Source organism: Nicotiana tomentosiformis, chromosome 7 (assembly GCF_000390325.3).
Source record: "Nicotiana tomentosiformis chromosome 7, ASM39032v3, whole genome shotgun sequence".
Taxonomy (NCBI): domain Eukaryota; kingdom Viridiplantae; phylum Streptophyta; class Magnoliopsida; order Solanales; family Solanaceae; genus Nicotiana; species Nicotiana tomentosiformis.
The window spans coordinates 23,802,308-23,813,032 of record NC_090818.1 but is presented as its reverse complement, the minus strand read 5'-3'; the positions used below and the strand labels follow the sequence as shown (position 1 = coordinate 23,813,032).

The following is a 10,725-nucleotide window of genomic DNA, read 5'->3' as shown; positions in this document are numbered from 1 at the left end:
AGAACTTTTATTATCTTCTAAGAAAGTTGACTTCACGTTCATCCAAATTCACAGTCAATGCCCATAAATCCCACCACCCACCCAAACAGAAAGGAGAAAAACTACAAAGTACAAACCTCATTAACAAGAACCACAAAAACATGATGTTTAACATACAAAGAACTAAAAACATAAAGATCTAAACTCTCAATAAGAAAAATCCAAACTTTGCCTCAAATCTTTTAAAATACAGAGGAGCTATACCCTTTCTAAACTAAATGAATAAAAACCTGAAGAAACAGATAGAGAGAGACCCAAAGAATGAAAAAAGATACATACCCAAATAGTATTTTTGTATCAAGAACGTTATCCAATAAGAAAGATATAGTCTTGTTTTGCCAACAGAGATAAAGGAAAAGGATTGAGTGTTTAGTAGGAGAAAGCTAAGAATCCTTTTTGTTTAAAAGCAAAGGAGAAACAGAGCTAAAAAAAGGGGAATTACAGATGAAGAGTAGATAGATATGAATATGATGAAGTGGTTGAAGCTTGGCGCTATATATATATACTGCTTTATAAAGACACGCCTATACATATAAAGAGGTCTGTATCTATAGGATAATTAGAGTGTATAAACTTACAAATAAATGTAATTATTATTAATTTGTCATTTGTTCTTCTGGATGATAAGTACACAATGGAAACGCAAAGTGGGGCCCTCGTCTTTGTCCCCTCTCCGACGTGGCACTTACGGGGGGTTGCGTACGCCGTTTGTGTGGCTCCGTTTTCTTTCTTTGGATTTGTTCTATTTCTGCCTGTAAGTGGCGTTTAGATTCATTTTGATTTAAGCTTTTGGGAAATCAGTTTTTGAAAACTAATATTACAGAAAGTTGTATGTGTTGGAATAATTTTTGGAAAAGTTTTTCGAGGAGTTCACGTAAAAAGAATTTATGAAACAATGACAAGAAGCTAGAATCTAGAGCATATGTGTTGGGAAGAAGAAACCATATCCAAATTCTAATAATATGTGGAGATTTACTTAAAGATAGAGAAGAAGGGTGAAGAATGTCGTGCATATTATGTGTTTAAAATATAGGGGGACATAATTAATGGGTTAGAGGACATAAATTAATGGGGTTAGTAAGATGATTATAATATAAGGAGACATAAGTTAGTTTGTTAGTGTGAGAGGAATAAATATATATATGTAAGTGTATAATATATATACATGTACAAAGATCAATGTAAAGAACACATGGGAGATTTGTTTTTCAATCAATTTTTTTCTTTCAATTTCGTACATGGTATCAGAGCAATAAGCTCGATCCAACAGTCCAACCATCAAATAAATTTACATCAGATTTATCATCATAATCAGTAACCTAAAATGTCTGAAACAACTATCACGTATACTGGTGATACGAGCAATGCTGCAAAACCAGTCAGCTATGATGTCAATCATCCTTATCATCTCAACAACTCTAATTCACTTGGAATGATTCTAGTCAACACTATATTTGATGGAAGAGGATACCCAGGGTGGAGGAGATCTATTCTCTTGTCTTTGTCAGCCAAGAAGAAACTTGGTTTCATCAATGGAGCATGTCTATCTCCAGATCTGAAATATCCAAACCATGAACAATGAAGAGTTGTGTGAATGATATGGTCATCTCATGGATCCTAAATGCTCTCTCAAATGATATTGCAGACAATGTGATATACTCCAAAACTGCAAAAGAACTTTGGGACAGCTTAGAGCAGAGATTTGGGAGAACAAATGGAGCCAAGCTTTATCATCTGCAGAAGGAGTTATCAGGTTTAGTACAGGGAAACCGTGACATTGCAGCATACTACACTAAGCTCAAATGACTGTGGGATGAATTAGATGCTTTAAATGTTATCATATGTTGTTCATGTGTTTGTGTTTGTGAAGGAAAGGCAAAGTTTACTAAGTCTCTTGAGGATGAGAGATTGATCCAATTCCTAATGGGATTAAATGACATATATGCACAAGCAAGAGGAAATATCCTCATGATGAACCCTTTTGCCTAGCATAGATGTTGCTTATTCACTTCTCTTGCAAGATGAAAATCAAAGAGAAGTTTATGCAAATGCACACTTTAATTCTGAATCAATATCATTCATGGCAGCTGGAGAGGCCAAGCAGCCTAATGCACAACTTCTAGCTGATTTTGCAGCTTTTATGATCACAGGACAAGGGAAGAATTATCAGAAACTTAGAAGCCAAACACAAAGAGGAGCAGCCATATCACCCAAATATAACAACTCAGGGCAAAATTTTGTTAAACTTCAGCAAAGGTTTAAAGGGAAAAAGAAGTACAATCCAAATGTGTCTTGTACTTATTGTGAAAAAATAGGACATACACAAGAGGATTGTTATAGAATTATTGAATTTCCAGAAGATTTTGAGTTCACCAATCACAAAGGTCATCAGACTCAAATTAAAGGAATTGCAGTCCTAACACATGAGGAACGTGAGAATTCAGCAGGACAAAGCACTGAGCTCAACAACAGTAATTTTGGACAACAACTCAGCAAGGAACAAATTGCAGAAATGATGCACATGTATAAGCAAGCAAAGTTAGCACAAGCAGGAATTACATGAATCAATGCTAATGCACTTGCTGGTACTATTCTAAAATACTCAGGTTCAATGTATACTAGTCTAAAATTAGACATCTGGATCATTGATTCAGGTGTCTCAGAGCATGTGTTTTGATCCTAATTCTTTCCTGTTTCTAACTCCACTTCCTGTACCTTTGAATATCAGTTTACCTAACTCTTTCAAGGTGATTGTTACTCATATAGAGAGTATTTCTATTCTGCCAGGTCATATCCTGAACAATGTGTTACATATTCTAGATTTCAAATATAACTTATTATCAGTTAATAGGTTTTGTGTTCAGTTTAAGTATGATGTCCTATTTACATCTATTGGGTGTGTGTTGCAGGGCCTTTTAATGAAGAGTCCACAAGTTTTGGGTGAAGTTAGAGATGGACTCTACTTATTGGAACCAAGTAGCCTTAAGTCTAAGGGGCTATTCAGTAGTAATGTACCTTCAATTCCAAAAGAAAGAAATCACGTTTCAAAGTCTGTTTCTTTTTCTAGTCCAGTTCAAGTTTAATGGTACTCCTGATGTTAAACTTTGGCATGTAAGATTGGGACACCTTCCATTTTCAGCAATGAAACATTTAGATTTCCTTCATTGTAAGTCAAATTCTGAGTTTATCTGTGATGTTTGTCATAAGGCTAAGCAAACCAGAAATCCTTTTCTTGTCAGTAGCATAAAATCTAATAATATATTTTAACTTATACATGTAAACACATGGGGACCTTATAAGTCAAATACTTACAATGGATTTAGATATTTCCTTACTTTAGTAGATGGCTATAGCATAGGAACATGGACATTTTTATTAAGTGCAAAAAGCAATGTTTTTCCTATGCTTGAATCTTTTTTGTCTATGGTTGAAAGGCAATTCAATGTGAAAGTCAGAATGATAAGATCTGACAATGCATTAGAATTGGGAAAAGGTACACAAGAGGCAGCTTTCCTAGCTTCAGAAGGAATTCTACACCAACTGTCTTGTGTAGCAACCCCTCAACATAATGGAATTGTTGAAAGGAAGCATAAACACCTCTTAGAGATTGAAGAGGGTTAACGTTTCAATCCAAGCTACACATGTCATATTGAGGTGAATTTATCCTAACTGCCACACATCTTATTAATAGGATGCCTTCTAGTATCCTTAAAGGAAAGATATCATATGAGGTTTTATTTCAAGAGAAACCCAAGTATGATCATTTAAGGAATTTTGGATGCCTCTGTTATGCTTCTACAATAGCCTAGGGAAGAGGCAAGTTCGATGATAGGGCAGCTGCTTGTGTTTTGCTTGGTTATCCGCTTCATCAGAAGTGATATAAGCTATTGGAATTGTCCACAGGAAGAGTATTTGTGTCAAGGGATGTGAAATTTCATGAATCACACTTCCCTTTTGTTGAAACCAGCACATCACAACATCCTATATTCCCAAGCTCAACATTTACTACAGAACCTACATATTCACCTTCATCACATGATCAATCCTCACCCATCTCTTTAGAACTTGAAGTTTGTGATATTTTCTCCTTACCATCACCAAGTTCTTCATACACTCCCTCTCATCATCAATTGTCTACTAGCCCAATTCCTTTTCAGTCTACCCTAGATACACCACACACTACCTCACCTGTTTCTATACCCAAGCAGCCTACACCATTGAGAAAGTCAGGAAGAGTTTCCAATCAACCAACCTACTTGAAAGATTATGTATGCAGTAATATCATGTTCACAAATGTAGCAGCAACTTGTTTCACTCAACCAAGTAAGACTAGGGAATTATGTTTATTTTCTATGTCACCCAATAATTAACATGTGTTGCAATCCCTCTCTACTCTCACATAACCTAACAGTTTTGGACAGGCTTGTCAACATCCATGTTGGATAGAAGCTATGAATTCAGAGCTTAAAGCTCTAGAAGACAACCACACATGGGATGTGGTTGAATTACCTAAAGGAAATAAGGCTCTACCTTGCAAATGGGTGTACAAGGTAAAACATTTGTCGAATGGAAGAATTGAAAGGTTGAAGGCAAGGCTAGTGGTCAGGGGGGATATCCAAAGAGAAGGAATAGATTATAGTAAGACTTTTTCACGAGTGGTGAAAATGACAACCATAAGGTGTTTACTCACTATTGCAGCCAAAAGAGATTGGAATGTGTGTCAATTAGATGTCACCAATGCATTTTTGCATGGGGATCTACAAGATGAGGTGTACATGAGATTTCCAGTAGGCTTAACACCTCCTAGTCCTAAGCATGTTTATTTACTAAGGAAGTCATTGTATGGTTTAAAACAAGCTTCCAGGCAATGGTATGCTAGGCTTGCAGGAGCTTTGAGTTTTAAAGGGTATTCTTCATCATTAAACGATTACTCACTATTCTTTAAACGGACAGAAAACCTGATTTCTATCCTAGTTGTCTATGTAGATGACATACTGCTTACTGGAGATGACTTGGAAGAAATTCAACATATCAAGGGTTTTCTAAACAGTGAATTCAAGGTCAAAAATCTAGGAGACATACATTATTTTTTAGGGATGAAAATTCTGCGAGAAAATGAAGGTTTTATTGTAAGCCAAAGGAGATTTACCCTAGATATGCTGGAGGAATTTGATGTATCTCATTTGCCTCGAGTCAGTTCTTCTCTTGATCCTTCGTCCAAGCTTCAAGCTGATGATGGGTACCCTTTGCAATATCCAACAGTATTTCGTCATCTAGTTGGCAAGTTGAACTATCTCACTAACACTCGCACTGACATTTCTTTCACAGTCCTTACCCTCAGTCAATATATGCAGAGACCATGTAAGTCTCATTTCTCTGCTGTCTTACGAGTGCTCAAATATTTGAGCTGTGATCCAGGACAAGGAATTCTTCTCTCAGCAAAACACTCATTCTCCTTGCTTGCATTTTACGATGCTAATTGGGCCTCTTGCGAGGATTCTAGGAGGTCCGTAAGTGGATTTTTCATCACACTAGGAGGAGCACCCATTTCCTGGAAATCAAAGAAACAAGTGTCAATCTCTCTATCTTCTGCAGAGGCAAAATACATATCGACGAGAAGAGTAATTGCAGAACTTACATGGTTAATTCGACTTCTTGAAGATCTCTCTGCACCAGTAAGTCTTCCCATACCTCTTCACTCTGACAGCAAGGCAGCCATTCACATCGCTCGTAACCCCGTCTTCCACGAACGCACAAAACATGTAGAAATTGAATGTCATTTTGTGCATCAACAGTTCCTTTCCGGTTTAATTACTCTTTCTTTTGTTCCATCTAAAGACCAACTGGAGGATCTCTTCATAAAGCCACTTTCTGGGGTTTCTCACTCCGAGATTTTGAGCAAGTTAGGGGTCACAAAGTTACCGTCCAACTTGAGGGGGATGTTGGGAAGAAGAAACCATATCCTAATTCTAACAATCTGTGGAGATTTACCTAGAGATAGAGAAGAAGGGTGAAGAAGAAGAAGGGTGAAGAATGTCGTGCATATTATGTGTTTAGAATATAGGGGACATAATTAATGAGTTAGGAGACATAAATTAATGAGGTTAGTAAGATGATTATAATATAAGGAGACATAAGTTAGTGAGTTAGTGTGGAAGAAATAAATATATATGTCAAGTGTATAATATATACATGTACAAAGCTCAATGTAAAGAACACACGGGAGATTTGTTTTTCAATCAGATTTTTTTCTTTCAATTTCATACAATATGTCAATCTTAATAGCATATTAAATTGGTTGATCATTTCATTAGTATTAGATGTGCATATTATTATTTATCTAATTATATATTTAACGTGTTTGTTAGTCGTTGTGAACATTTATCTTTAAGTGCAAATTATGAGGAAATGCCCTTTTCTAAACTAAAGGTTCTTTAAGTGTAAACCCTAACCGAACTCATAAATAAAATCTGTCATTAGAATAAAACACTTATGATAAACACTGGACTATTTGTATAAGAATAAGAACAACAACCGAGTCTTAAAGAGTTCAAAGTGTTTAAGGACTAAATAAGTTTTGGGCAAACGAGAAAAAAGCCATTTTTCCTTTTGCTACTTCCTCCTTTGCTGGATCGGGATGATACTTGATAAGTTGGTATTTTGCTAACTTATTCATACTTTTTTCTTGAGTTTTAAGGTTCTTAGAGTAAGATTTAATAGCTTTAACTAACTTATTGTGGTTGATTTCAGGTGTGTCGGCCATTGGCGGAGCCACATTGAATCAAGGGGTGTCAAGCGACATCCCTTCGTTACACTATATTGCTAGATAAGTTTTTATATTTTATGTATATTTACTATACGTTGATTCTCCTTGATATTTAGATGTAGCTAATTATTTATTATTTGACACCCCTTGATAAAAATTCTGACTCTGCCACTGGTGTCAGCTTAACTGATATAGTTGATGAAATAATGGATAAAAAAAGATGAAAAAAGATGGAATTTGGAGCATAAGATTGAAAAGTGAAGAATAATGTCTCCACGAAATCTTTCTTATCCGATACCAATCTGGGAATACTAGGTTAAGCATGTAGCCTAGCCACTTCACTCGTCAAAGACAGGCTTAGTTGAATGGTACTAACTAAGAATACTATTGGATGAGGAAATTTTGACTCCGGAAGACCTGGAAAGACAGATCAATGGTGGAGCCAAAACTAGGGGTGCAAAAGTGCATGAAAAATGTTCAAAGTCAGAAACATTTGGAGCAAAGTCTTCCCAACTCCATGATTTTGATCGTCTCCACGAACTACTCCACGATCTTAAAAGGCATCTGAAGCAAAGAATTGTGCACGATCTTAAAGGCCCATGCCAACCTGAGGACAGATGGGTTCAAGGGCCAAGAAATAGAGAATTATCTACAGCAGAACATGCTAAAAAGACCGAGACAAACTCTATTGCAGTAGTAGAGGCACCATCTATTTCTGAGGCTAGCTAGTCCGAAGATCTAGCCTCCGTTATACCTCCTACCAGTATTCCAATTATAGGAGCAAGGCTCTTCTTCCACAGCTGAGGGACCTGTGATCACTTCTTCAGGTACCACTGTCTTGCCTTTCAGGTGTCCTTCAAGAGGAACGTCAAATCAGTTTGTGCCTGTTGTTCAGAAGACAATGTATGGCAAGCTCACAAAAATGGAGGAAAGATTGAGAGAACTATGGAAAAAGTGTAAGGCTCCGTGAAATATTTCCTAAAAACTGGGATTCTGTGATGCCAGGGGTAGGCGTAGAGGTTAATAATAGTAGAAATTCTTCGCGGTGAGCTTGCGAGTCGCGGTTCGGACGTTTTAGATTGAACAGTGCGGTATGGAGTTCTTAGTGTGGGGATGTAACCTTCAACCTAATATCCAACGATTCTTGCTCAATCCTTGAAGATTATCAAGAAAGTCCTCATCTTAAAGGTAGGAATCTATGCCCTGGCTCTTAATTTCGAAAATCTACTAAAAAGGGGTAATTAGAAAGACAATTATTGGGTGTGGGGGTTGTTCATCTTGCATGCATGTGTTATCAAAGAACGTGGGAAGGTTGTGAGCTAAAAATAATAGAGAATGGGTTGAGGAATGATGGGATCTTTCACAACAGGGCCTTAAAAATATTAATGCACACATAGTGTTTGATAATGTGCTCAAATGAGCTAGAATCATGATCATCTTTCTAATTTTGGTCAAACTTATTATATTTCTAAAATAGATCGAAGTGTTAAGAATTCCGGAACGTTTTAAAGTTTAAAAGAAGCTCAATTGAGGTATGTTGGCTAAACCCTCTTCTTCTTAGAATCGAATCCCACGGTGTTCATGTAATTGGTGTAAGTCCCAAATTGATCATTATAAAATTGGCTATTCCTAATGTGTTTGTGTTGAAGGATGTACGTTCAATATTTATTCTAAATGCTTTATCATGTCATCTTTCCATTTGAGGATGTGTTCAAAATGTGGAATATGTGTTAGAACTACTTCATGTCAAGATCGAATAAAGGTTGTTATGCCAAATTATATTAAAAGCCTCTATGTGCTTAAGATTCCCAAATTGCTCATATGTGAATTTAATGTCTTGAATGGGAAACCTTATTGTTGTTGATAAAGATAATGATGTTTGAATGTGGAAAAGGGAACTGAAATTATAAAATACGGCCAAGTGCCAAGAATGACTTCATAATTGTGGCCACTAGTGCCAAGGAGTTGAAAGGATGTGGAAAAAGTATGATGTGAAATGATTGACTGAAAAAGGTAATGTCTCAGGTGAGACGGCCTAGCCGATCGGGCCGTGATCGGAGGCCATGTCGTACACATGGTGGTAATTGTGCTGAAAATTATAAACTTAAAAAGGTAATGTCTCAGGTGAGACGGCCTAGCCGATCGTGCCGTGATCGGATGCCATGCCACATACATGGTGGTAGCTATGCTAGAAATTATAATAAAATTGTGGTTATGGTTGATGTCTCAAATGAGATGACCTAGTCGATCGGGTCGAGATCGTACTCCGTGTAAGAATACAGAAGTATTGTGAATTATGGTATATCGGCTCTAAAGATCACCCAACCTAATAATGTGGAAATTGACTTGAGAATTTATGTGATCCTTACTTGATGTTTTAGTATTGTTTGAAGATATTATTGAACTCATGACGGTTTCCCCCTTGTATTATTATCCATTCTCTTGAGATGGTGTTTAGTTTTACATACTAGTACTATTCGACAGTACTAACGTCCTTTTTGTCGGGGGCCCTGCATCTTTAAATAGATGTTAGTGGTTCCATAGCTGGCAGTGTTGATCAGCAGTAGTGGTACATCCTCTTCCCAACAGACTTGGTGAGCCCCACTCTATCCCGGGGTCATGTATTATATCTTTTGTTCATATTGTTATCACGTTTTGAGGTATAGTTGGGACCTTGTTATCGGTACTGTCACAACACTCTTTTGTATCTTTTAGAGGCTCCGTAGATATTATGTGGGTTGTACATGGGTGCTAGAAAAGTCAAACAGATTATGTTGTGTTTTGATGTCTTATTCCACTCGAATCATAAGAATATGTGTATCTTGAAACTTAAAAATAATGTAACCAATGAGACGATTTAGTATTGTATATACGATCTTCCTACTGTCTAATTGATGAAATCATATCTTCTTTTGATCATGGGTGAGTTGGGTAGAAAGTATCTAACATGCTTGCTCGACCGGGTTCACTCGGTTGAGCGCCGGTCGCGCTCCTCGAGGTTGGGACATGACAAAAAGTCAATCTTTACATCCACAGAACCAATTATGAAAATGCTAGAGCAACTACTAAAAACTCAAGATGAGCAAGTAGAAAGAGAGAAAGCAAGGGATGAGAACGAAAGAGAAAGAGATGAAAAACTAGCTAAAATTGAAGAGACTATTGCTAATATGAAGAAGAGGATAGAAAAGCTGGAGAAGTCAACGGAGTCTGCGGATGTGAAAGATAAGCTTACACAGTTGTCTACTGATGTGAGGATACTTAGGAAGCCATGGGGTAATTTAACAGAGGAAGGTGAAGAGTTGGAAGATGAAGATGAGTCAGAGAAACATCAAGAACAGGATGACCCAGCTGAAGATGTCCCTGATGATCATAAGAGAGCAAGTGCAATTGCAATATACATGCACACAATGGGACAATCTATTTCAGAAGCGGATATAGACCTTCCAGATATACATGAGCCATCTGAGATTGAGATTGCTCCTCCACTTCAGAGCACCACAGAGAATTTGACACAACAACTACGGGTTGAGGACGATATCTTGGAGGCAGTATCCGGAGGCGGCTTAACCAAATTGGTGGGTTCAAGCAAACTTTATTAAGAGGCCTTAAGTTTTTTTGAAGCAAAAAAAAAATGATTGTCACATATGTACTTTTATTTAATGTAAATTTTCTAGTTTTAAGATGCAAAGTTGTTAATAAGTTTTTACAATCGATTCTCTTTATACATTTTTTTTCAGTTGACAAGTTAGCTAATGCATCTAATTTTACTTAAGGCATTGATTAAATTGCTCCTTTTTTGAGATTGTATTGAAGTTCAGTTTTTCACCTCTCATTTTTTGTATGTTTTGAGTAACCTGATTTATATTTTTTAGTTGACACGTTTGAATTCTAATATTCGATAAAAAAGTAATATGCACCTA

General features: G+C 36.7%; 1 protein-coding gene across 1 annotated transcript; it reads left to right on the top strand.

Moving 5' to 3' along the window:
• Window positions 1-1,363: 1,363 nt before the first annotated feature.
• On the top strand, window positions 1,364-2,028 carry LOC117281899 (uncharacterized). Its single transcript, XM_033661759.2, has 3 exons — window positions 1,364-1,580; window positions 1,685-1,792; window positions 1,910-2,028. The coding sequence occupies exons 1-3, from the start codon at window positions 1,364-1,366 to the stop codon at window positions 2,026-2,028; spliced, it is 444 nt and encodes a 147-aa protein (XP_033517650.2).
• Window positions 2,029-10,725: the final 8,697 nt, after the last annotated feature.

Bases quoted from the DNA above. Each gene is read 5' to 3' on its own strand.
- LOC117281899 (XM_033661759.2), top strand. From the start codon at position 1,364: ATGTCTGAAACAACTATCACGTATACTGGTGATACGAGCAATGCTGCA. The intron at 1,581-1,684 runs GTCTATCTCCAG...ATGATATTGCAG, and splicing joins TGGTTTCATCAATGGAGCAT to ACAATGTGATATACTCCAAA. The intron at 1,793-1,909 runs GTTTAGTACAGG...GTGTTTGTGAAG, and splicing joins TCTGCAGAAGGAGTTATCAG to GAAAGGCAAAGTTTACTAAG.